The sequence below is a fragment of the Taeniopygia guttata genome, chromosome 2, assembly GCF_048771995.1.
Source record: "Taeniopygia guttata chromosome 2, bTaeGut7.mat, whole genome shotgun sequence".
In the NCBI taxonomy this organism is placed as follows: Eukaryota; Metazoa; Chordata; class Aves; order Passeriformes; family Estrildidae; genus Taeniopygia; species Taeniopygia guttata.
The window spans coordinates 54720548-54747621 of record NC_133026.1 but is presented as its reverse complement, the minus strand read 5'-3'; the positions used below and the strand labels follow the sequence as shown (position 1 = coordinate 54747621).

At 41.5% G+C, this 27074-nt stretch overlaps 1 protein-coding gene across 3 annotated transcripts in view; it reads right to left on the bottom strand.

The window, feature by feature from the left end:
* The window catches only part of ITGA9 (integrin subunit alpha 9), a 244749-nt gene extending 223888 nt beyond the window's left edge, over window positions 1-20861 (bottom strand). The window contains exons 1-5 of one of the 3 annotated variants that reach the window (XM_002199003.6): window positions 20472-20861; window positions 12185-12312; window positions 10150-10256; window positions 4405-4528; window positions 87-154 (exon numbers count right to left, since the gene is read on the bottom strand). In XM_002199003.6, coding sequence (XP_002199039.3) covers window positions 87-154; window positions 4405-4528; window positions 10150-10256; window positions 12185-12312; window positions 20472-20638 — 594 coding nt within the window. In that variant the 5' untranslated portion in view covers window positions 20639-20861. Of the gene's footprint in view, window positions 1-86; window positions 155-4404; window positions 4529-10149; window positions 10257-11160; window positions 11612-12184; window positions 12313-20471 lie in introns of those variants that run through there. The other 2 variants (XM_030265373.4, XM_072924054.1) reach the window with 2 other exon arrangements.
* Between the last annotated feature and the right edge of the window lie 6213 nt (window positions 20862-27074).

The following is a 27074-nucleotide window of genomic DNA, read 5'->3' as shown; positions in this document are numbered from 1 at the left end:
GCCATACTTGGGAATCTCCTCCTGGGACACGCAACAGGAGAGCCACTTACCAAGCCCAAGCCTTCCATACACGTTCCCCAGCTCACCTCAGTGAAGAAGCCTGCGATCCCTGCCTGGCATGAACCATGCTCCTCCCCATACTTCTTCTTGTACTCTGGATGGAAGAAGGGAAGAAAACAGTGGTCATCCCTGGCACAGCACACACTCTTCACCTAAGCCACCTGCATGGCTACTCACACAGCCTGGAGAGACACCAGCATGCAGGACTCCTGGGTTTTATCAGTGGATTGGCCACCAAGGTGCACCATGCAGCATACCCACCCACATAAGGGAGTAACGGCAGGAGCCAGCTGGGGAGAGAGGCCACAGTTCTCCTACAGAGATGCTAACAAGCAGTACCACTGCATTATGAAAAGAGCAGCAGCATCACTCCAGTAAAGGAGGCCATTACATTTCACAAGCAGAAATGTAAGCATGGAGGCCCAAACACCTCAGACATCTGGGCTGTTTGAGAATTTAAAGCTCTAGTGACACAGAGAGATCAGCACACCAATTTCGGCGGGAATCAAGATAGGTGTAGTCTTCCCCAACAAGCCAGCAGCCCAGTACAGACAGACACTGGGCTCCTGGATTTCTGCCAACACTTTCAGGACAAAACTAGCCCTTCTTGTCTGCTCCCCTAACTCCCATCTGCAGTGATGTACACCTGCCTCCACATCCAAGCAAGATTCCTTTCCACCCATGCACCCATGGCCAAGGGGTGCCACTCATCCTAGATGGTCACGTCCAGACAAGATTGCTTCTACCTCACCTCCACTTCAGTGCACGGTAGTGACACCTGTCACTCATAAAACATAGCCAGCCATGAAATAAAGGAACCAACTAGATGGAAATTGTGCAGTTATTGTATCAGCTCACAGTTCTTGTATGCCCGAAAAGCAACATTTGCATTAAGTTAAATTGATTTGTTTTCACATAACTCCAGGCAATAACTGCAATCAAGGACAAATTTGGTTTTTTTACACTTCTTTGTTCTTTCATTTCTGCCTGCTGACTGTTGTGCATTCTTGATGACACAGAACACAAGCCATGAAACTGCTGCAGCAACAGCTGACAGCAAAGCAGCATGATAAGGTTGAATCTGGAGGAGGTTGCAGCCTGTGCAACTTCAAAGATATGCCATGAATAATACATACAGGAAAAAAGAGAAGAAGATGGCAGCGGTTTGTAGCCAGGATGATCTCAGGTTACAAGAGAAGTGAGACAGAGGAAGGATTAATTGCATAAAACAACACACAAGCAAAAAGAATAAGCTTTGATGTGTGACAGTTCTGAAGGTAAATGCCCCTGAACTTTTTCTTTGAATAAAACTCTCTGCCAGTCTTTAAGCAAACTTCAAGGCCATAACATAAACTAAGCTACAGGGTACAATAAAATTATCCTCCTCAAAGGTGTAAACTATCACTGTGCTGAAAGCTTTTTGTTTCCTACCTTACAGTGTTTCACTATTCTAGGAAGAAACAGTAACCTTTCTGACCTAGTATTGTGATACTGAGTTTCCACCACAAAGCAGGGATGTTATGATGGCTCCCAGAAAACCCAATGTGGTTTGGACCTGTGGGAAAAATTACTTTTTGTTTTGGATTCAAGGAATATGAGCATGTGCTGCTCCCCTTATTTACTAACAAAAGGGATCATCAGTCTTCCCCACTTCCACCATCAAAATTCTTACCACAGAGGAACAGGAAACCATTCCAGCTCTCTTCATCAGCTGGACTGCCTCTCACAGTACGCACAACCATCCTTCTTTGTAAACTGAATGCATTGGGGAATGAAGAGGCAGCTCCCTTTTTTGGAAAGCCATTAAAACTATCCGTAAAAAAACCAATTGGAAGTATTGCCTGGAAAACGGTGACCTCATACATCAGCTATACTACATCCAGCTCATCTAAACCAAATTAGATCCTACTCAGAGAGGTTGTACTTAACTATTAAGTTTGCTGCTTTGTTCTAATTATCTCTCAATTCCAGACTTCTGTCAGCCCTTTCAGGGAAGCCAGGCAAGAATAAGATGGATTGAGACTACTATGCAGTTGCACCAGTGCCATCTAGCCAGGAAATTTCCATTTCCTCCATGGATGGACACTGACGTGCATTCAGCTGGCCTGCACCCTTCACTTGTTGAGGATTATCACCTTAGCTGGACTAAAAACAAGGCTTCTGGAAGCAAGCACGCCACTATCTACCCCTATTTGCACATGGCAAGATACAGAGAAGGTTGAGACACTGGAATCTTGTCAGGCAAAGACATGTGGCCTAGTGCAGCGTTTGCAGCCACAGGGCTGGCAGCCTCCCAGCAATGGCCAGAGGCTGTCAGTGTAGAAGCACTTCAGACTCAGTGCTTTGCACTAGCCACTCATCAGTGTCAGGAGGAAAATTATTCTACTCCTTCCAGAAAGTGAAGGGAAAAAAGTTACAAGGATGACTGTAAGCTTATTTCACAGCAAACCTTAAACAATTAACTCCTCTGTGTGATACACCACAGCTATCTCTCTTGAAGCTTTGTTTTATTGAAATTTAAAGAATCCGGAGTAAACAAATGCAGCCATTCCTTGTAACACTGCGATTTCATGTCTGATGGGGTGGGGGGCTGGGTAGAAATCAGTCCCAAACTTTCAATTTTCACTTTACTATGCAGTGAAATTAAGCCAGCATAGTACTGCATCAACCCTGCCAACTTTCCACTGGCTGCTCTACGTGTACTAAGCCCACACATTTCTATTTTTTAGCAATTCCTGGCAAATATCCTGTCAGATTAACAGCAGTTTTACTCCAAAAACATGACGCATAGATAAACACAAGTGATTCTCCTCTTCCAGAAACCATATCCCCACCACGGCTTCAGGCAGTGCAGGAGCAGTACCAAAGGCTCAGAGGAAGCCCCATTGGCATTCCTGCATGTGCACAATGTCCATAAAGTTCATATCAGATGATTTGCAGTGTATGACATCAGTGTGAGGCCTTATCCTGATTTTGCTGACACTAACAAGGAGGACAGAGAGGCAGGGAAGGACAAATACAGTAGAACAGTACCCACAATAGGAAGGCTTACACAGCTTACATGTACTCTGCTGCACAGCAGCTAGCATGGCTGGTACATGTCCCTCAAAACTTCTCACATATCAAATAATGACCAATTTCAGGGCAGGAAAACATCAATGCACAACTGCATGCCATCTCCAAAAGGTGTGTAGGTTTGCAATGGCAGATTCCTAAGCAAAGCCCAGAGGGAGGTGAGGAGCCACCTCAGAACAATGAGCATGAAATGGACACAGCTCTGTCACAGACCCAGCTTTATAGGCCACCAAGCTAGGACCTAGCCACTTGACAGCAACAGAGAAACTTGTCAGGACATTCACTGCTTTATCCCCCTCCAATTTACTAATGCCAGCAGAAAGCCTTCTGCTGGCTGCTGCCAGCTATGGACCGGAGGGCAAATGGTTAAAAGCAAATAAGTAAAATCAGAGGTCTTGCCCACAACAAACCCTGCTGTGTTTTGTCTTCCAAACCTGCCCACTTCCTCAGGTTCCTACAATGAAGAAATGAAAGAAAGGAGGAAGTAAGGATGCTTTCCCCAAAACATTCCTCTCAAAGCCAAGAATCTTAGGAGACACCATATCTTCTACCTAACAATACATTTGATCCTTTAATTCAGTTAATTGCTCTTGGCCAAGGAGACGCTGTCTTCTGAAATCTTTAAAAAAAGGAAACATGATATAAAAGTCTCACATGCACTAGAGAAGGAGAAATTAAAATGATGGCACACAGGATTTGGTGCAGAACCAAAAGGTACAGCCACCCATGGCTCAGAGCTGGAGCTCTCCCTCTGTATCCACCTCAAACCCAGACCTTAACACAACAGCAATTTAATATAAATTGTTGCAGAAGTACCCCAAAGTGAGGAAAGTAACCGTCCTCCCTGTCCCACATCCCAATCCTCTGATAAATGACAATATAAAAATGGAAGTGTTTCTATAAGATAGGCAAATTGGTTCACGATTGCAACAAATTCAGGATTTCTATTCCATGTCACAGTGAAGCACAAAAGGCCAAGCTCATAGAATATCTTCTCATTATTTACCTAAGAGGAGAGCTGCTGCCTCAAAATACAATTCAGAAACTTTTTATTCCTCCAGTAAAATGCAGCCATGCACTTTACCAGCCAACAAACCCAGTCACTGTGCTATTCTCCCAATGTCATCCAAAACCCAACGGCCATCACAGCTGGGCCATGAGGCAGTCACACGTTTAAAAAAAAAAAACAAAATCAGTAGTGAAGGTTATTGTATTACTAGAAGCATAGCAAGGGATATTATAAGCTCCACTCCTGGCCTGACTCCTTACCTTCATAGCAGGGCAAGAGCTTCCTCCCTTTGGACTGCAGGTTAGGAGGAATGATGTTGCAGAAGCCATGGGGCAAGATGTACTCTGTCTCATAGTAGATGTTTTTCCAGCGGTGTGCACATGCCTAAACAGACAATATAACATGGGTTATCAGCCCAGAGTCACAGGAGATCACTCCAACCAAGGCAGAGCATGCATGAACAGGACCACTCAGCATCACCTTCACCCCACAAATGCATTGTACTCTCCCTACATTCCACTGCTTCTAAAGTGTCTTCTCACTGTTACCTTCTGGAGCTCAGGACATTGTCTGACCTGGCAGCTCAGATCTCAGCCTTCATATATATATAACTAGGAAAACAAGAAGTTTCAGAGCCTATGCTGGAAATTTCAAAATCTCATACTGTGCATGAATCCTCACAGACAACAAAGCTTTTCTAATTAAAGATGCACTAACACAACCTAGCAAAAGGTGAAAAACAGGAATAAAGACACTGAGAATACTCAAAAGGCTACACCACCAAATAATGTATGTGAGAGTCAAAGGTTGGCTTCCACGGGGAAAGGCAGCTCTGTGTTCTGGTGACAGATGTGCTGAGCCTTGCTTAATGGCAGTGAATTTAATTGAAAATGCCAAGGATTTTGTAGCAACAAGAGTGACAACATTAGCCAAGGTGCAGACAAGCTGCAGAGCTTTACAGTGAAGAATGAGATCATCGTGAAAAACAGGACTCACCAGACACTTGCTCAGTACGACTGCCACACACAAGCACACATGCAAGCAATGTAGAGCCTGGTTCACAACTTCTCAGAACCCATTTGCTCCAAAAACTAACACTGCATTGCTGCCAATCAAACCACAAGTTGGCTTCTGCTCAGGATTTATTTGGAAAGAAAAGGAAATGTGAAACAGCAATGGCTTTGAACTTAGCACATGCCAGACCATATCTCCAGCTGGTCGGAGTCCACACTTAAGTCACTGTAAATGTGTCAATTTCTATCATTTAAGGCTTAACCCCATACCAACAGACCAAGACTATGCTACAAATCATCTCCTCCACATACCTTCATCTTTTCCTGAATGCTTTGCATCAACCCTCTCCATGAATCCCTACTCTCAAAGAGCAAAATCAGGTGTGTAAAACCTGCTCTACTGTTAGCAGTGCTACATTTGATATTTATTGCTTTCCTAACTTCCTGGGCTCAAAGAAAAGCACATATATCCACATTTGGCTATCACAGAGGGACAGTGAGGGGGCTCTGGGGGCTGTAGAAATTTTTGCACCACACTGCATGCTGCAGGCTACCACCTGTGATGCAAAGAATCCTTTTGAGGGCACTTGGCTGCACAGCCAAACGCATGGGAGAAGTACAATAAAGAGCAGACTCCTGTATGCACTTTGAGGAGGCTCAGTTATGATTTCCATCCTCATGCACTAATCATTCAAAATTCAACAGCAACAGATAACTAACATGTGAAACGCTAATTTTCAGCAAAACCAGGAAGTAGCCTCTCTCCTGATGGATCTGTGCTGTGAGCACAAATACACACCCATTGCAAAGACAATGCCATAAATGCACAAACCATTACAGCAACAGTCGTCAATCCCAACTCTGGATATAAACTCAAATGGAAACATACCAAGAGTATTTTTTTTAATTTTGGAAAGATAAAGGATTGTGGTATTATAAATTCCTTGATATTTTATATTTCAGAAACTGCAAGACTCACATAAATTAACCTACTAATTAATATATCAGAAGAGTACAAACAATGGAGTCAGGGAGAGCAGCAGGATTTCATCACAAGCAGGTGGCTTTGCTCAGGAGTGAGGTGCAGAGGCCAAGAAATATAAAACAATGTAAGGAGAGAAAAAGCTGCTGCTGTATATGAAATATGTTCAAAATCAACTGAAGGCTATGGGCTCAGTCTATTCTGGGCACACTTACACCAATCTGTTAAGTCTTGAGTTAATGACCACTTTTCTGTACCTTCATCATGATGTGTATTCAGGCACACTATAGTTCAGCACTGACTGCCTTAGTCTGCAAACCTTCAAGGCATGAACTCTCCTTGGTTACCTGATTTAGTGCTTCCCCAGACTTTCCTGTGCCACTGCTACAGAATTTGACATTTTTACACCTGACAGGAGACCAGCAGCTCCTCTTCCTCCGCAAAACTCATTTCTCTGCAGCCAGACAACCGGCACATTTGTCTCCCTACCACAACACATCTGATTTTGTTTTTTCTGTCTTCTCAAAAGTATTTAGAGTTGATTACAGTTCACTGTCACTCAGCATTTCCAAGGCAAGGTGATGTGACTACAGGCTTCCTTCTCTGGCAGGAACAGCACTTGTCTGAAGAGGTCTTTGGAACAGAAGTGAGTCCCCTGAATTTGAGGCAATTGCAAACAATTGACAGCCTATGCACCCTATTTCAGATGCAAGTTATAGGTAATCCCTGTGCAATAAGGAAACCATCAGCATACTTTGGTGCTCAGCAGCTGCTGCTGGGGTACAAGTTCCAGCTCTACCACAGAACAGGGGAGAAATTATGCAAACCCTTGAAGCAAAATAAAATGCTTGTGAGCAAAGCAATATGAGATATCTACTGATGGCCAACACTGCAGTACTGCAATATAATGAATATGCCATTTCAGAACTGCTGACACTTCGCTCTTTTGCATATTGTTGCAGCCACCAGCTTTGCTCCACAGGAGGAGCAACACAATGACAGAAGTGGCAGGTATTTAGGAAGAGCAAGACCAAAGGATGTAACTTATCTCCCAGTCACACTGCAATGCCCCTGGTTCCTCTCCTAACAAAAGTAAAAGGAGGAATTTTACTGTTTCAGTTTGGAAAGAATGGGCAATCTCAAATGTGTTATTGCAGTACTGAGATTAATGCAGACTGACTGATAGTATATCCAAAGACAAGAAACTTTCTCATTCAATCCTACTCCTACATTTGTTTATATCCTCACTGTTTGATGCTTTATTATTTAATCCATCACACAAATTCTGGTTTAGTAACATCCCGGCACAATATGGGCTCAAATACAATCCACCTTTTACCAAACCCCAACTAAAGCCTTCTGGCATGTTTCTCACTTTCCCTACTGCCCCATTGCCACTGTAGCTGGTACTCTTATCAGGCAATTGGGGAAGGCTGATAAGAAAAAAATTTAGGCCACTAAGCAGCTACAAAACAAAAGCATCAACTTCTTTATACAACCCACAATTAAACTGTGCGACTGGTTAATCTAACACAGGGTGCCAAGAGCATGAATATTTCACACAGTCAACTACACTTGTTTATGGAAAAAAAAAAACAATCCACCCAGGGCTACTGACCAGAAAGATATTACTCTGACTTAAAGGAATTCCTGGAGGGGATACAGTAAATAGAGCTGTAATGTCTGACAATACAGACTCTACACACTCCTAACTAAACAAACACTCATGTTATCTAGCAATTAAAAAAAAATTGGCAAATACAGCTATGATGATATATTCAGACACATCTTCTCAGAAAGCCAGTTTTTCAAATGGGCCTCAAAGAAAAGCTACATTTTAAAGAAATGCTAATCCTTAAAATTAGAAGAGCACATGTATGGAAAACCATCTGTGGGAAAATCACAAATCTTTTGCAGTAAAAAGTTCTCAAAACAGAGAGCAACAATGACCTGAAATATCCAGGTAATTTCCTTCCACAAAATTCATTTCAGGCTCTGTTCACACACATATGTACACAGAGATATAATTAGTAGTTTAAGACTTTGGTGATAAATAATAAGAAGAATTATATCATTAAATATTCTCTGGCATGTGGACATGGTCTACATAGTGAGGGGCAGCATTATCTTGTCAGATGCCTGGATGAGGATTGTTTTAAATCAGTGTCACTTGTGGAGACATTTTACCAGCCTAAGCTGCACTGAAATAATCACACTACCAGCTGTGTATTTTACTTTACCTATGTTTCACTTTTAACCTGCTTTATGTGTGAAATTTCTACCCCCTCAGCCCTAATCCAAGACTGCCCATGTCCCTACCCCTTGTAGCCTCCATTCAGCCAGCCAGCACCCAGTTTGGCAGTTGCTTGACTTTTTGCCCCACCAGCATTCCCTTCAATTACTGCTTCTCTCTAGGGAGATGACCCCTAAGCATTGGCTGCAACCTGTTTCCCTTTGAACCAAAATACACAAACTCGCTATTCTTAAAGTAATAGTTTTGGCAACAAATTAAGAGTTGCTTAAAAAATGTAAGAACAACCTTCTAAAAAGTAATTAGGATTAATTTCTCTGTTTCAGCCTGATGACTGGATAATGAAAAGGATGCCTCAAGGGTAGTGTTATCCTGATAAATGCAAGTTACTCCTCAGATGTCACACACAACTGAGCACCTACAGCTCAGGATAACCCCTGAAAATATGAATTGCTTGGACTAGCATGAATGCCTTAATTTTGTCCACTGTTGTATATGTTTACAATGTATTTATTTATGCCCCTCTTTCTCCCTTCCTCCTCTAGTCCTGAACATGTTTAAAACATCCAAGAAAAGTAAATGTAGCCCCTATCACAATAACAAGGTATATACCAAGAGAGACGAGGTGAAAAAATATCACAATACTGTGACAGAAAAGTATCAAACCTACCTGCTTTCCCATGGGGAAATCAGTGCACAGGGATTTGGGGCATAAGCATCTGTATTATAAGCACATATTAAAAAAAAAAAGTCCTTGAGGGAAGCAGGTTTGTCCTCTTGCCTCTTACAGGTGATTGGTGTAGTAATCCCTGCACAAAATCTTTCTCACTAGCAGCTTTTTGACAGTTTGATGTTACATACAAGGGCTCTGTATCACTGGAAAGAAGGGGCCAACTGAAAGTTTCTTATTCACAAACAGTGCTGTTTAGAATTAGACTGCTCTCAAGGTTACTCTGATACAATCTTGATATTTGCCTGCCACATATAATACGCACAACATTTTGTTGAAAATTTCTTTTTATTTCTGTTAATTTCCCTGCAGACACACTTACTCAGGTAGACAATCAGAACCCAGCCATGGATGTTTATGTCTATACAAGCAATAAATGTAAAATCATAATGTAAAATACCCATGCATTCTAGAAAGGGTTTTGCCCAGGACTCTTTACAGTATCACAGGAAAGGTTTCACAAAGAAATATTGCACATCCTAAGGATCACATCTGCTTTCCTTGTCCTGTCTATGTACATAATAACCACACCGAAAATAATAAGTCAATCCACACACAATTAAGACATCTCTATTTGCAACTCTTCTACCTTGTCAATAGGAAATTAATATAGATAAATGAAAAATATGGCCACAAAGAGCAATTTACATTTTTCCCTGTAAGTTTTGAGACGCAATTCATATGCTCAAGGAAAATGTATGCTTTCATATTTCCTACATAAACACAAGCAAACTACAAAAAGAACAAATAGGAGAATCCCAGGTAAATTGTATTTATTCAGTTCAAAGATATAAACCCTCAGATTTAGGAGGAAGTCCTTGGCTGATACAAGTCAGGTGTGATGGCTTGGAATTCAGCCTCTATAAATCACATCCTCTGGCTGGGGCTCGCTTCTGCTTGAAGAAAGGTCTACAGAATCTGCTGTCTCTTACTCTGGACTCCATCAGTCACTGCCAAACACAATCCTGATATGCTTAGTCAGGCAGTAGCTACATTTTTTAATGAGATCAAAGAATAGTATGGACTTACCAGCACACTTCCACCAGCCTTTGGTTGTCTAGCTAGGCTCACACCCATCCATTCATCATCTCTGTCTTCCTTACAGGTCTTTCCACAGAGCATGCCCCGAGAATTGCCTACAGAAAAAAAGGGAAAGGCAGCAAGGCAAGGAGACATGAGTTTTAAATACCTGCCAAAGAATCCTGACAAAAAAAGAGACTGCCCATCAAACATTTGACAATGCTTTTCTTTCCCCCTGCATCCTTATTATGTATTAGTTCTTGAATGCATTAACTGGGGCAATGTTCTCACTCTTAACTGGCACCATACACATCAACAGCTGAGGACAGACCCAGCTCCCAATAGCCAGCATCTATCACACTATGTTCACAGCTCTACTTAAATGAACCATCAAACCATTAAGTCAATGGGAGAGGTATCAGACTGCCCCCTGAATGCAATCTTGAAATGAGATCAGGGGCACTTAAAAATGAGACTGAAATCTGTAGTCCTGTCAGGCAGGCATGAATCCATGACAATTTACAATCTGGGAAAGGACAAACCACTTAGCCAAAACACTGTCTTAACACATATAAACTTCATAAACAGAAATTCTATTCAGTGTAAGTACGAAAAGACGAACAATGCCTTTTTATAATAAAGGCAGGAAAAGCAACATGTCACCAAGAAAACCAAAGTATTAAAATGCTTCATTCTTTACCATCATTATCCAGCAGGAAGTTTTAGATCATAATTCCACTTTAGGCCTCCACCTTCCCCTGCCTCAGACAGTTCATCAGAGTAACTGAAGTCAACCCTGATTGATCCCATGCAATGGCATACAAGCGGTCTCACTGAGACCACTTTCATATAAAAAGTAAACTCAAGAAATTATTTGCTGTATTATGAGGGAACCCATAGTTCACCACATTACCAATAACACCACATATCGTGAGCCCATCACTGCATTGCCTGGGGTCATCTCATGCACTCTGACTTCAGCACTGCCTGTAGCAGGCAGTAACGTTCAAAAATACTTACATAGTTATCAACATGCTGAAAAGTTACACTGAAGCAGGTGAAAAAAAAGACAGAAGCTTAGGTTTAGCAGGGAAAAATCCACATTTACCTGGTTACTCCCTGGAAAGAGCAAGCAAGTGAAATGTAAACTTTAAGGAATTTAGAGATTTTAGAGGAGCTAAGATTTTAGTTAGAAATAAGCCTTACTAGAGTTAATTAAAATAATAATAATAAATGAGTAGGCCTTGATGAAGTTAGGAGTTAGTAGTTAACTAATAATTGATTGCTTGTCAGCACAATGTTTAGTTAGCTGGGTTTATAATGAAGAATATAGAAACTGACAAATAGCTTTTAGGAACATGAGACAATTGTGGGCCTCCTCTGTTCTGAAACCAATTGAAGACAAGGAATGGGAGTTCTACCAAGAGTTCATTTGTCATATTTGCATTGAAAAGGTAGAAAGGTCAGAACGAGGAAAACTTCATTGACTTACTCATTTTGGTACCCATCCCCATGAAAGGGACCATCGACCCATTTCAAGGGACAAACTACGCATGCTTAATAGCTTTTGGAGTGATTAGCATACGAAGCGGGGAATGGGATGTACTAAAATTATGAATATGTATTTGTATTTTGTGTATTCAATACTTGTATGGATAAAAAGACTCTGTAATCACCTGGAAGGTGCGGTGTGTATTTGGGAGCTATCCCGCACGCTGCCCAGCGTCGAATAAACATACACTTTCTAACTTTAAACTGTTAGAGAGTTTTTGTCCATCACAGTTGGATATCGATACTAGATCAATATCCATATTTTTAATAAATCACAAGGTCACTGAGAGGACACCAGCACCAGTAGCATGTTATTTTGTAATGCTGAAGAGAATACGACACTTTTGCTAGCAGTGTTCAAAATCCATCCGGAAAGGCTGATGGCTGCCTATCAATATTTTGGGGCCAATTTGAAGTTGGAAGAAGGACTGCTGGCCATGTAGTTTGGATTTTTTTGTTTGCCTCCTGCTGTCCCAACATCATAAGTACCCACCTCTCCCCATATCCAGTTCTGTGCATCTTCTGTCAGGGTTGGTATGGACTCGACATTTAAACACTGCTCCTGGGGACTGAACAGAGGTGCTGTATTTAGATTCTGCCTTGGGAGCACCAACCAAGACCCTGAAAACCAGAAACAAAGCAACAAGTGATTAATTTCAGGAGGAAAGGAAAAAAATCAACAAGCACCACCAAGGCTCACATTGCCAGAGCTTCACTAGACAAAAATACATTTCTCAACAACCTTGTAAAACAATGACACTGATTCACAAACTGAAAACACCACACACAATAAAGGCAGTGAAGCCTTTGTGTTTCTCCACAGTGAAGGCACAAATATTTTTAACAAATAAAATTTCCATTAGGATTGTACCACATTTAAAGTGACACACCCTCACCCTCACATACCTCCCAAAGGCTTTTAGTATAGCATTAGGAGCACAACAGCATCTGCATCCATTTTTCCTCAGTTTTAGCTACATCAACCCAGAACCAATACATCCACAAGCAGATAAAATCTGAACCTCCTGCTGGCTGCAGTCTTGCCAGGCAGACCAAGATTTGTAAGCTTGTTTAGAAAGTGGAGGCACCCTATTCTCAGAACATTTTATATAATTACATCTTGAATAAACAACAACAAGAAATCAAACCAACAATACAAACATATCTCTTCCACAATACACTGCTATCAATGAACATTTATCCTTAAGGCTGTGAAGAATTTACCTGGACTTCACCTGGATATCACATGAGATCTAGTGTTTCTGGGAAACACCAATGGCCTGCTCTAACCATAGGGTCACCCTTGAAAGAAAGATGGTCAGCACTTTTTAGTCACTTGTCCTAGGATCTAGTTAAACTCTTTAACAACCAGGCTCCTATCTTCTCATGCCCTAAGGGATGCTTTTTGAGGAGGATTACAGGGGAAGGACAAGTATTAAAGGACAAGTATTTCACTGTCTCCTCATCAAAAGTACAATCTTTCCCAAGTGGTTGTGATTCCAAACCTGGGCTGGTGAGGAGGAAGGAGGTTAAGCAGGAGGAGGGCAGCTCCAAGGAGGGCAGTGGGGAGCACCAAGTAGCTAACTAACAGTTCTGCAAATTCTCTTGTACTGTCACATATGACAGATATTCTGAATGTAAAAAAATCCTCACTAAAGTTAAGCCCAGGGCTGGAACTAAGGGCAACCATCTCTAAAAGGTTAATGCTTCACAAGTCCCCTGTGCAGACCCAGGCTGCTACCTGGGAGGCAGCAGCTGATCAAGGAGACACTGCTCTTGGTTTAGCCACTAAAGAGCTGTTGGTGCAAAGTTAGTCTGCATACACAACTCTCCCAGTCACAGATGGACAGCCCAGGACCAACCCTCAAATGGATGTTTTCCCTGTTCTCAACAACTTTTCCCTTACCCTCCAATCTGAAGCTCCACACCAATCACCACTCATCATTATCGTCCCAGTACACACAAGGAGAACCAAGGCACAAAGTGTACACTTGTCCAGGGCCAACCTGAGTCATAAAAAGAGCTTCTCCTGAATCAGAGCCTCATCTATACACAACAGGAGCACATCTCCACTCCTGACACACTGCCTTGGATGTTGGATGCAACAAAACTGTCCTGAGTCACCTGATAAGATTTACAAAAATATGAGAAACCCTATGTTAAGTGACCATTTTCTCTGAGGTTTTATAGGCTAAACTGTTTCATTTGGAGGATTCTGTTGGAATTGCATTCTTGCCCTCTGTAACATATATCATGCTTTCACAAGTGAGGAGAACTAATGTCCAAAATACTTAAACTGTTAAAACCTACAAAGGCTGCACCCTTGGGGAGCAAGTGCAAAGGAGCTTGAAAATAGCACTAAATGGAAATCCTCTTAGGCAGGCAGCAGATATAAAATCAAATGCCAGTCATTTCATTTACACAGGCAATGAATGCATAACATTCATGTATTGACATTCACAAGAGCTAACAAAAATAAACATTACTAGCTTAAAGAGTTACAGGTTCCAAGTGGAAATTTGAATGTTTCTGTGACCTGCTATAACAGTAATATAACACAGGTCACACTGAACTTCAGTTTAAAACAGGTTCTGCTCTAACTTAAGAAAAATAAATGATTTAGCAACTTGTGCACAAGATACCTTGGGTTGCAGTATGAAAGACAATGGAACCTAAATTACAAAGCATCTTCATCTCTCTTTAAAAAGATGAATGGGAAAATTGATAATTAACAAATTGAGTAGGCTATTATTCACATAATACTGCTGCCTTGAGCAATTAGACCTTTCAGAAAGAAAATGTACATTGCCATTTCTTCACGTGGACTGAGCAGAAAGAAGCAGCCAGTGATGTGTCCAATGGCAAATTTATTTTGTATTGTCTTGAATGTCCATGCATTCATATTTGATATTTCACATATAGCACACACTATGTCATCTTAGGATCTTGTCCCATTCTCTCACTCTTGCACCTAAAACCCAGCAGTTGAAACCTTTGCAGAGCCACTGCTTCATCTAGCATCATCCACGCTCACTCATGGCCTAAGATGGTTACCTTCATGGAAACAGGAAGCTTTCTGTTGGTTCGCATACTTTCTGGTCGGTTTTTGTTATATAATAATTGATTTTATTCAAAGGTTTGAGACTGGAATATTTCCCTTGTCAACAAAAAGACTTGGTTACTCTTTCACTAGCTTCTGTAAGTAATGCCTTAACTGTTATAAGGAAGTCACCCATTTAACTATCATGAGACTTTCCAGCAGACTTGGATAGACAACTCATTTCCATCTAAATACTTTTGGACTCCTGGAGGAAAAAAAAACACCTGTTTGTATCTCTTCTGCATATTTAAAACACCTTTGAAATCTTTTGCAATGTCTATGAAACAACACTGCAATCAGAAGTGTTTTTCTCTGCTACTGTATCAAATCAGAAATACATTTCAAAACAAAGTCTTCAGAGTCTAATAGAGTCTTCTCTTATTTCAGTGCTGTGGAGTCTTGCCTGGCATGAACACAGAAGCTATAAATACAGATAGAAGTACACCTTTCCAATATATTCCAAATAGTTTAACCAGTATTTGTTTAAAATGACTAGTTTTTGCAGCACAGATTTCCAAAGCTGCTGTATGACTACTTGGGCAGTCAGCAAGCAGGTACCAGCAGCTCTCCAGCCTTTTGCCAGAAGGCTTACTGTGTGAGTAATACTCTCTGCAGAGATTACTGATGAGTGCAGGTTCTCACCACAACCATACTATTCTATGGGAAGCCCCTAGAATATTAGTGAGTAGCTGCATGAAGATACCTTGAAGTGGAAACCCCATCAAGAGAAAGAGGTTACTTCCTATGGAGAAAGGAAGAGAACCAAGAACAGGAGGAGCAGAGTTTGGAGCCATTTCAGCCATTTCCCCCTGAGGTGTAGAGACATCTGTAAGCAACAGCCTCATTCCCACTGACTCCGTGAAAAAAATATTGGGGTTTAAACCAAAATAGGAAGCAGAAAACAGAAAGGCCACTTAACTTTCTCTTCTTGCACTCGTATTCACATGACCAACAACAAACATCTTCACCTGTACTGAGAAAACTATGCAGCTGCATGGCTGGAAACCATGCCACCGAAGGAGTTGCAGCAGCCAATTTTATTGGATGACAAGAAGCTTTCTTGGCCACAAAGAAATTCACACCTCCTTCAAATTACTTCCTGAAGTACAGTAATGATCATTTCCCTGGTGATTGACCCTCAGGACATACAGATTTGGAAATTAAGTGTTGGGTTTAACAAAACAAACTGTACGAAAGTGCAGAGCTTACCAATGGCTGAAGAGATGCCAAGCACATTAAGCATTGGCCTACAGCACATCAGCAGTGGTCAGACAATCACAATTTAAAGACTGAGGACTGCAGGCACCTCACCTCACTGCAATGTTACATGTCAGGGGGAAAAAAAATCTTTAAATATTCTCACATACCAGAGCTCATTTCAAAAGCTTACCAGAGAAAGGTGCCCTACCATAATATCCCAGCTGAGTTTCTCCCCTTTAGAAAGGTCTCTGTTTCTTAAAAAAAAAAAAAAAAAAAAAAAAAAAAAAAACCACCAAAAACCAACAGTTACTTGAAATAAAACTCTGTGTTTTATCCATGACATGCAAAGCAAGAAGTAGGAGGGCTGCATGATCCATGACCAATGACAGCAAGCTCAGGTTCCTCAAAATTCCATGGAAGAATCTACAGCATCACTGCTTAGATTATACACACAACACCCAGTCTCCACTGGGTCAATCTGTTCCCATACCTTTGATAAACAGCATAGAGAATAAAAATTTTCAGCTCCCCTGAAGTTGCTGAAGAGAGCTTAAAGACTAAGCTGGCAAAAAAAAAAAACCCCAAGAAAGGATATAAAGGTATACACACAGGATGATAAGTGTGACTGGAACCAGTGGAGAAACAAATAAAGAGACCTATAGTGTTTGGGCAAGTTATGTAAGAAGAAGCAATAGCACATGCCCAAAGAAAAAGTTCAAGAAAACCTTTAGTTTATTGAAGCTCACCTTTAATATTGAAGCATTCAGTGTATACAACCACCAGAAAGCCCTCTCAATAAACCTCCAGAACCATAAAAGGACTTTCAGGAGGCAGATGTATGCAAAATAGTTCTAGGAAAGTGATGTTTATGTATTACATAAGAAACACATTTTAATGAATATATATGATTATGATAAGTACCTTGTTGTAAAGTCTCACAACATATGCTGAACAAGGAGAGATCAGCTGCATGTCCTGGGCAGATAAAGAATGCCTGCTTTCTAATGTTTCAAATTGTATTAGAAAGTTTATTCCATCCAATTTTGGACTGCCTTCCTTCTGATTTCACCCAAGTTTACATGACATGCATTACAACACACATCAAGCGGCCCAAGATGCAGATCAACCTTCACTATCTCAGCAGCAGTACAAACTGGTGAAGAGCAGGGCTGAAGGAACGATGCAACAGCACAGAAACCAGGCTCACTCTTCATTGTAAAACTCACAGCAGGATACCATGCGACTAAACTGACTTCATTACTTTTCCATTTTATTTGCCAGACAAGATGAGATGGTCACCCTGGACTTGTTAAGAGATTTGAGGGTGTCAGCAAGAAGAGGTTATAAGGAGGGAAAGGGGGAGAGACTAAAGTGACATTCATTTTAAAAAAGAAGAATCAGTTTTCAAATTATTACCACTTTTTATTTGGGAAAAAATGTGTTGGTTCTTTTTTTTTTTTTTTTCTTTTTTAACTGTCTGGGGTCATTTCTTGGTTATTTTTTGAGTTCTTACTCCAAGTTTCATCATTTTATATCCAGAGAGCAGAAGCACTTCAGCTTGAGCTTGTCCCTGCTGTAAATGTAACCAGCCACTTGGTTTCGCTGAAAATGGCAAGGATGGGTAACTGAATAAACCTGTCAAAATTTACAGCCATAAAACCCACTTAAGGAAGGTAAAGCAGACATTGTCAGAAATACAATAATCTCAGCACATCTCTGTTGAGATTCTCTGATTTCTTGAGACAAGAAAACAAAAACAGCTCAATGGAACCATCATTGCAATCAACTATTGCAGAAAACTTCAAAGTCACTGACTGGCTCCACTATCGTAGGGGCGGCTGAACACCCAGCTCCCAGTTGTAATTCCTGTGTGCAGCAGCCTGACTATTCACATTTATCTGATGTAAGATTTCATACCAAATATTCCCCCTCCCTTTTTTTTTTTTTCATTCTACATGAATATTTGGCTCATATGAAGCCTGAAAGAATAACCAAACCCTGAACCAGCTTACTGGAAACCTACAGGCCTAAGGTAGGCAATACAGACAGGTGCCTTTGTGGTCTTGGAAAACAAAAAGCTGAAACATGGAAGATGCGGCTATGAGAGATACCATCTTAATATAAATTGGTGACTATATATATAGACACGCACACAAATATGTTCACACACACCAGCGCACAGATGAGGCTACGGAAAACAAGACAGCTCTCATGATCAGAAGTACATTAGGTGAGTATCAGGCTTACAAGCAATGAAGAGTAAGAGTTCCCTGAATACCTTCAAATTTTTGAGAGCATATTGAAATATTAAATAATTTTAGATGGGCAGGAGCCCTATCAACCTCATACTTGATCAATCACATTTTTGCAGACTTGCATAGTGCTAAACTCACTGGGCAAGTCTTCAATGCCCAGAATATCACTGTCTAAAGTTAAATTAATTTAACTACTTCCCATTGCAGTGTACAGACCCAAATGACATGAGAAAACTGAAATAATAGCTCTTCCTTGGGTATATAAAAGTCACAAGAAGAAAGAAAAAAAACTTGATACAAATAATAACCCTGACTCTTAAGAGGAGTTTCTTCAGCAAACTGGAAGAAGGCTGCATATACTTTTAAGAGATTCATTATTGACCTTTAGGATGCACACATGCATTACAAGCACAACTGCACATAGCACACTAGAATCAAGGGGAGTATAAAAATACTCTTCTTCCAACTTGTTATCCCCATGTCAGCTGGGAACAGGATTCTGAAGCGCCCATGAAAACAAACTTCCTAGCCTCACAATGAAAAGAGAAGCATTCCCATCAGTGGTGACAATCCCACCCTCATGACTTCTGACTGCTGATGCTCACAATATTACGATGCTGTTAACCCTTCTGGGTGTTAGACCTAACAACTTTTTTATTTAAAAAATTTAATGATCTTAGATGTTTGGTTGGTCTAGTTTTTTTTCTTCTGATGCCACAGTGAAGGTGCCATGAATCAGCTCCATTTTCAAAAAAAAAACAATGGAATTCACATAACTGGAGATTTTCATTTTGAGCACCAGACTTCTAACAGATCCCTGCCTTCAGACAGATACCCAACACTTAGAGTCCAGCATGTTTCTAAATTAAGTGGGGCTATCACCAAGAGACCGCTCCCTAGTCCACCTTCCCTTCCAAAAATACCACACCAGCAGGTGCTATATGAAGATAATTCATATTATCTATCAGAAAGACAGATACCTACATAAGAAGCAACCAATTCTACCACTTTTTTCCCACCACACTGCAGTAGATCAGCATTTCATTCACACCACTGTGAATCCTCAGCAACTGGTGTTGAATAGAAGTTCCTTTCAGCCTTTGCACCCTTCATTGACTCTTGACCTAAGTTAAGCACTGCTTTAAACTGAGATCGTTTCTTCTCTCAGGGTGCTTTTCCTCTATGAAATCTTCTTATAAGTCCTTAAAAATGAATACTCCATGAAAACCACTATAGAGAAAGGCAGAACATAGAAATACTTGTGAACTAAAGGGTGTGAAAGAAATTCATTTTTTAAAGAACTGTATGCCAGAGAATGAATACATTTATTTAAAGCACAGTGCACCAAAGTTCCAACATCAATAGCTGAATATCTAAGTACAAAAAGATAAGGACATGCTTTGTGGACGCTTACTGGCAGCAGTGGCTCCTACTCACATTAGAAGGGCACCAGACGACACCAGCTAGGTCAAATTAAGAGCAATCACTTTTAATTCTAACAAAGAGCCTCTCACCCAGACAACAAACCGACTATGGTCCAACGCTCTTTTCAACCAACGGGAAAACAAGAAGCTTGCCAGTTTCACAAATTTTTGGATGTAGATAAACTTTCTTTCTTCGGCCTTCTTTTTTATTTTTTTTTATTTTTTTTTAGTTACACAGACATTTCCTCAACGATTTGGAAGCGTCTCTTCAGCCTCCGAAGGAATTTTGTCCTAGCCAGGCAGAGTGCGGATAGCTTGGCTTCGTGGACGCCGAGTGTGCTGCTCTCGGTGGAGGTTACCGCTATTAGAAGCACTTCCCGTTAACACGGCAAAAACCATCATCTTTCGTACCCCGTGCGCTTTTTCGTACGCAGTCAAGTCGGTGAGCTGCTAAATATTTCCTGCGAGGAAGGGGGGATCGAGCACAGCGTCGAGACATCGGCCGCGGGCCGGCTGGCGCTTGAGGACAACTAGGTCACAATGCCAAGAGCCGGCTGCCAGTCCATAAAGAACATCCCCGCGTTAAAATGCTCCCAGCGCGGAGCCCCACAGCTCTGCCTGCAACGCACCCCCACGGAGAGGCGGACGGGGCGCGGGGAGAGACCCGCAGCGCAGGGCGGAGGCGGCCCTTGGCGGCTGCCGGGAGCGACCATGGAAATCCGGGCAGCGACCCCCGGGCCGCATCCCCGCCGCCGCCCGCGCCCTCGCCGATCCCGGGCGCGCAGGGGCCGCGCTACTCACCACCGCGTGCTGTCGTGGTAGTGCTGCAGCACCGAGTACCCAAAGAAGGAGCCGTTGGGACCCCGGAAAATCACGGGGCGACCCACATCCACGTTATAGCAGCGCACCGCGGCCGCCCACAGGAGCGTCCACAGCACCCGCGCTCCGCGCTGCCGCGCCTCCGGCATCGTGCGAGTCCCGAGACAGCCGCCCGTACCGGCGCCGCTAAGTGCTGAACTCGGGCCCACCGACCCCACCCTGCCCCGGCGCCGACTCCAAGGTGGCGTGTGCGGGCGCGGCGCTTTTGTGCCCGCCCCGCGCCGCGTCTGGGCCCGGCCCCGCCGCGCCCCGCGCCGCGCGGGCACCGCGCGCCCCTCCGCCTCGGCCGGCCGTGCCGCCGGCGCCCCCTGCCGGTCCCGGGCGGTACCGGCCGCGCCGCCCGTCGGGCCCGAAACGCGCCGCGCCCGGCCCCGATCCCCCGGCTCCGATCCCCGGCTCCGATCCCCCGGCTCCGATCCCCCGGCTCCGATCCCCCGGCTCCGATCCCCCGGCTCCTCCCGCCACGGCCCCCGCACCGCCCCGCAGCCCCTCCTCGGTGTCACTCTCTTCCACGAAACTGCCGGTCAGCTACGGCTTTCTTTCATTTTTCCGCCTACTCCCCTTCTCGCGCAGCCCCTCCTCCGGTCGGCGCCTGGAGGGGGAAGAGGGAAATCACAAAGTTTAGGGCAAAGACATGGAGGAATCAGTCCTGACTTCCATTAGTTTGAGGCTGTCAGCCCGGCTTGGATCTGGCACGCGGAGAGGAATGCTTCGTGAGTGACATATGGAAGATCTGATTTGCATCACGCAAAAGCACAGGAGATTTTCTTGGAAAAAGGGAAGCCATGACGAGAGGCAGTGTCTTTTTTCAGGGTAGGAGAAATGAAAATACTTCGGGTAAAAAAATCAGACGCAGTGTTTTCCGGCAAAAGTACTTCAGGTCTGAAAAAGAAGCAGCAACTTTTGTAGCTCGGTAAAAGCTGAAAATAATTGTTCTAAAACTTGAAAATTTGACAATCTGAGAGCAAAACTAATCAGTCAAACATGCACTAACAGATGAGCAAGAGCAAAGGCAAGAAGACAGTCTACTTCTTGTAGATAAGACAAGGGTGATCATCACTCTTTAGGAAAGGGCAGGGGAGTTAGGTGCTAAGAAAACCCTTGGGCCCACAAAGCCCATCCTTTTTATTAAAGTGTAAAGCAGTATATTTTAGTGCTCAGGATTCATTTGTTTGGATACTTTTGAGGATCAAGCCCAGAATCTCAGAGGATAAATAGTTTCTCACAGATAATTGTGACTTTCATATGTTTCTGTTAGCCTTGGCTTTGACTATTTAAATCAATGTATATCCCTCATACATAAGAAGGTGCACCAGGAGAAGCAAAGTACTGGGAAACACAAGAATAGAAGAGCCAGGAACTCTGATACAACAGGAATTGCCACTTGTGGCAGGTCACTGGAGATTTGCAGCCAGGTCAGGCACCTCTTGCATATGCACACAATGATTAATGCGTAATTTGCTTCTGATGACATCAGTGATCTCCAGAGAAGACTGCTGAATGTTGAGGCTCTTGGAGGGCTGTCATGGAAAAACACTCTTGCAAGTTAAATCTTTCAGTGAAGGAAATTACCGATGAAAGAGTAATTCTTTTTCTGTAAAGGGTTTGCACCAGGATTTGTTTTCGGTGAGGAGCTTCAGTAAGCTGTTTCATAATATCCATGTGGCTCTTTCAAATGCATAGCCTGTTTCTGCAAGGGAGCATCCTCACCAGGAAGAAGATTGATTGCAATCATTGCTTTTGAGCATCACCCTCAGAGCAAGTGCTCTGGTGACACATGTACATGTTGCTGTTTAGAAACTGACATTTTTGATGTTGACTGTGATGCCGGAATGCAAACATTAATAGAGAAAATTTAATGGACAGGTCAAATAGAGAAGTAAAAATTACAGAATTTGGTGGTGAAAAAAAAAAAAAATAGAGGAATGGATGTTTCCAGTCACCAAGGTGTTTTATCCAGTCACTTTATCAGTAACTTCAGCCTTAGGTATATTATCAAACTGCAAGGATTGGTTTATTGGAGCATCAAGTGAAATAGCAAGGAATTTATGTCATATTAGCAGGGAGATTTATAACATTTAATAGAAAGATTTTCACAGGGATTTTATAACTGTGCAATCAATATGGATAAAAGTAATCTGATTTAAGCAGAAAATCAATACGCCTCAATTAAGCAAATTCCACAAATGACACGCAATCATTAGCACAGAAAGTCACATCTTTGCCTTTTGAAGCAAGAAAGTGTTGGGGGTTTTCAGTTAATTACCTGGGCACTAAATGGTGCTCAGGCAATTATCAAACCAAGTTAAAAGAAATGTGGATGATATGCTAGAGAGAGCAATGTGTTCATCCTTCTCCAGAGGGAGGAGGGAAGCAAAGCAACTAGGTGAGGTGAATGAACACTTGTCTTTCATGTTGTAGAGTGCTCTTGGGAGGACTTATTTCAACTAGAAGTGATACATACAAAATTTTGTCAGTCCATAAAAATGTCAGCTCTCCATTCTTTGCAAGGAAGGGTATCCAGGGAAAGGCTAGGAATATGGTACTTCCATCCTTTTCTTTCTTTTATTGCACATCTAAATACCAAAGTCATCTCACAACATTTAATTCAACAGGATTTTTTTTCCGTCCAAACAGAAACAGAAACAGAAACTGCCTGTCTCAGTGGTGTAGATTTACCTGATAAAATTCTGGCATGCCATTTATGAAAGCAATGGGAGATCCAAATGCAGTGACAAGGACAATAATAATGTACAGTTAAATAAATATTACGGTAAAACTAAGTGATGGTAGAACTGTGTTCTCACAAACACAGAATAATACATTAAATCATATACCACAGAATTCCCTCCTCACTGAACCCAAATCCTGGTCCAAACCCTGTGTGAAAGAACCAGGAATAGCTATATAGCACTTCTATATCTCTATTCTCACTGTGTTAGCTTTGATGTTTGTATAATCTAGAGAAGCTCCATACCTGCACCATAGAGCTAATTTGTACTTTACACCTACCTATATTAATTAAACACTGTATCTTGGCAAGACTCGGTCTCCAGATTAGTTTATAAATTAGAAACATTATCTGTAAATTGAGAATCAACAGTGAAGTAGCACCCTTGACAATACTTTCTAATTAATAGTAGAGCTTAGGGAAAAAAAAGTCCAATGCAATAATGTTGTGGCTCTGGAAATAAAATGAAAATTAAAACAAATGCCCTATGTCTTCATTGCTTAAGGATTCAGCTGTGTACAGATTCTATTCATCAAGAGTAAGCATTAACAGATAAGTTGTCTTCTTGAAAGCTTCTCCACCCAAAATGGCACTTAAAAGATGATTTATATATATACATATATATATATATATATATATATAAAGATAAATTTGTTCCTGTACTGCACATGGTGAACTCAACATTGGTTTCCTTACTTTTACCAATACCTTACTTAATTCTTCACATAATTGTACTTATCATTTGCCTTTCTTTGCATTTGTATCAAAATACTTTCTATGCACAATAAACTTCATTTTCATTTCCCACAGGCACCTACAACTTGTAAGCTGTAAGCTTATTCGACAATCTTTTTTGAGCCCTACTTGTTTGGGTGCAGATTTCTCTTCCTGGCCCTCATCTCCCTCCTTCTTGCTCTTAGCCACAGTTGGGGAGAGGATGTGCTGCTGAGTGGGGATGGGATGACACCTCCTTCTCCCACCCTGGCATCCATCAGCCAGGACATGGTAACAATGAGAAGGCATCCCATAATTTCATTAATACAAAGGCTGCTGCCTCTCTTCATCATTATTCATACGTTTATGTCAGTACATGCTCAGTATTAAGGAGGTTTTAACTGAACTTGTGTTAAAGGTTTCCAGATCATTGATAAAGATATAAAAGAGGACTTGGCCCTACACAGATCCATGGGGTGCACCACTAGTGACCAGATGCCAACTGGCTAAGTCATTGCAAATCTTGGAAGGTACAGAAGCTGGTGATTTAATCAAAAATTACCTTCTTAAAAAAAGAGTTAAAAGACTAGAATGGAAAGAGAATTTTCAGAGCCTCATATACAAAAATCAATTGTTACTTCATAGCTATTTAAGGGATTTATTTTCTTAAATGTGTACTCTTTCAGCAGCAATCCAGTCTTAGTGCACCAGCCATTTTTCTATTCTCTTAAAAAGTATACATTAACACCGCACTTAAACACTTGGCCTGGCTTTCAGTCCTGGGGTTTATTTCAGTCTGATTTATGGTCCGTTTTTGTCATAAATGCATCATATTTATAAAACATTATCATATGTTGTATACCAATAACTGAAGGAATTTATCTGAGCCAAGTAAAAGAAACATAAATCCATCCGGTAATTTTTGTTATTTGCTTTGGATTTTTTTTCTTTCTTTAGTAGATCCAGATCTCTGAATTTTCATATGCATGTAACAGACCTCTATTCAATAGTCTCTATTTGGCTATGGTATGTGCTTCATTTAAGTGCATGCTTAAATATGAGAACATGCTTGTACTTTATTGATCTAAGGGGAACTGAATGGCAGACCTGAAGCCAAGCACATGTTTGGGGTGAACAGGTGTAGTGGCTAACAGCTGGCCTGGAGGCCTTACTGTTTTAATTAATCCCAATTATAATTTTATAACTGAAATGTAAGTAATTATATAATTACCTTAATTATATAACTTGACTGGTCTGGGCCATTGGGGAGCAGGTTTAGGCCAATGGGGACACAGGCAGCCATTGGCCAGTTAGCCAGGTGGCAACTAATTTAGCCGATCAGAAAAACGTGCAGACTTTCAAAGCTGTATAAGGCGAGAAGCTCTCAGTAAAAGTCGGCTATTGTTACACGAACATGGAGTTTTGTGTCATCGCTTCCATCTCAATGTCAATGAACAGGGATGCAGGTTATGTTTCATACTGCTAACAGCAAGCAGTCATCATAGGTTGCATCTCTCATTTTCTGAATAGCCAGCATGTGAAATACAGAAAATACAGTTCTACTGTACATATTCATATACTATATATTTCAAAATGTACACACACACTTTGCAAGTCAAACACACACAAGCTTCTTTGTTCATAGCATTGGTCTCACTGGTAGGATTGTAACTATGCAATTTTATTTTAGTGAGATCATGCTCAGTTATTTAAATTGAACCTCATTACCACAGCTCAGGAATTGATGGGTATTTTTAATTATTTTATCATTTTATCACAGCTTTTATCACCATAACAACAGGAGACACACTTTAATTTGGCAATATACTATAATCAAATTTTCTTCTAATTAATTTTGTTATATACATCTTATAAAAAAGACCAGTGGATAAAAATGTGTAAATCCAAAAATAAGCCATGTGGCAACATATCCCAAAAGCACATGCAACATGTCTCAGGTAGTTACTCCTAAAATTGCCACACTAGCTCCATGAGGCCTCTGTTAAGCAAAATGAGGAAGAAATTTTGTTTCCTTCATGTCCACTGAGAGATACCCCACAGGACCACTGTAAGAAAGGGAACAGGTTATCAAGGTACTTGAGCCATGGTTAAGGAAAAGTGAAGCTCCATCAGTGGCCAATTCAGAGCACCCGAAGCTGGGCTTTCAAGAATGGTCAAGAGATAAAACCTCTCTCTTATTTATGACTACACAGAAACTCCAGAAATACTAACTGCCCTACACCAAAACTAGCTTCTAGAACCTCCTAAACAATCACTGGAATGCAACCATATATATGATACCCCTAAAACATAATTCAAGGATATCCTTGAAACTTAAGAAATTGATTGCTCTTAATTGGACTTGCTTGATAGCATTGTTTCAGTCTCATCTAACTTAATGTTTCTTGACCATATAGTGAGCTCTCACCCATGTAATTTTAACCTCAGACTAGATGAGACTGTTGAATGAATTAAACAATTTGGAGAAAAAGATATTGCCTGTTTTCAAAATACATTGTTCCAGGCTATAGCTCCTCTCCATAATCTTTTTAATAACTTCATGGGGATTATAAGTAATGGACTTGAATTCTGAAATTGTGACTTTTTACAAGAGAGCTTTTTTGTAGAAGACTACCTCTACTACTATCCCTGGAACTTCTGAGAAAAGTGCTGGGCCAATGAGAGAAATAAATCAAAGAGAAACGATAAATCAAATCCTCCTACCAATTGTTGTTCTCTGTCCAAGATCAGGAGGGCAATAGACCTGCCACAAAAACTGCACTTTCTACAGCAACCTCAAGCTGTCAAGAATTTCTGTACCTGAGGTACAAGAGGCACAAAGCACTGTTATTACAGTTTTTGTAAGTAGCTGATTCCTAGCCTCGGTCAATATATGAGTTGCAAACCACCAACAGCTCTTCTCCCTTCTTCTAGAAGATCCCCAGGAGAATGGGACAATTTCCTAAGGAGAACCAACATGCTGCAGTAAAGAGACTAAATAATGAGATTCTGAAAGCATCACCTCTCATGAAAAAATCCCACTGATTTCAACCTCGAAGGACTAACTGATGATGAGACCT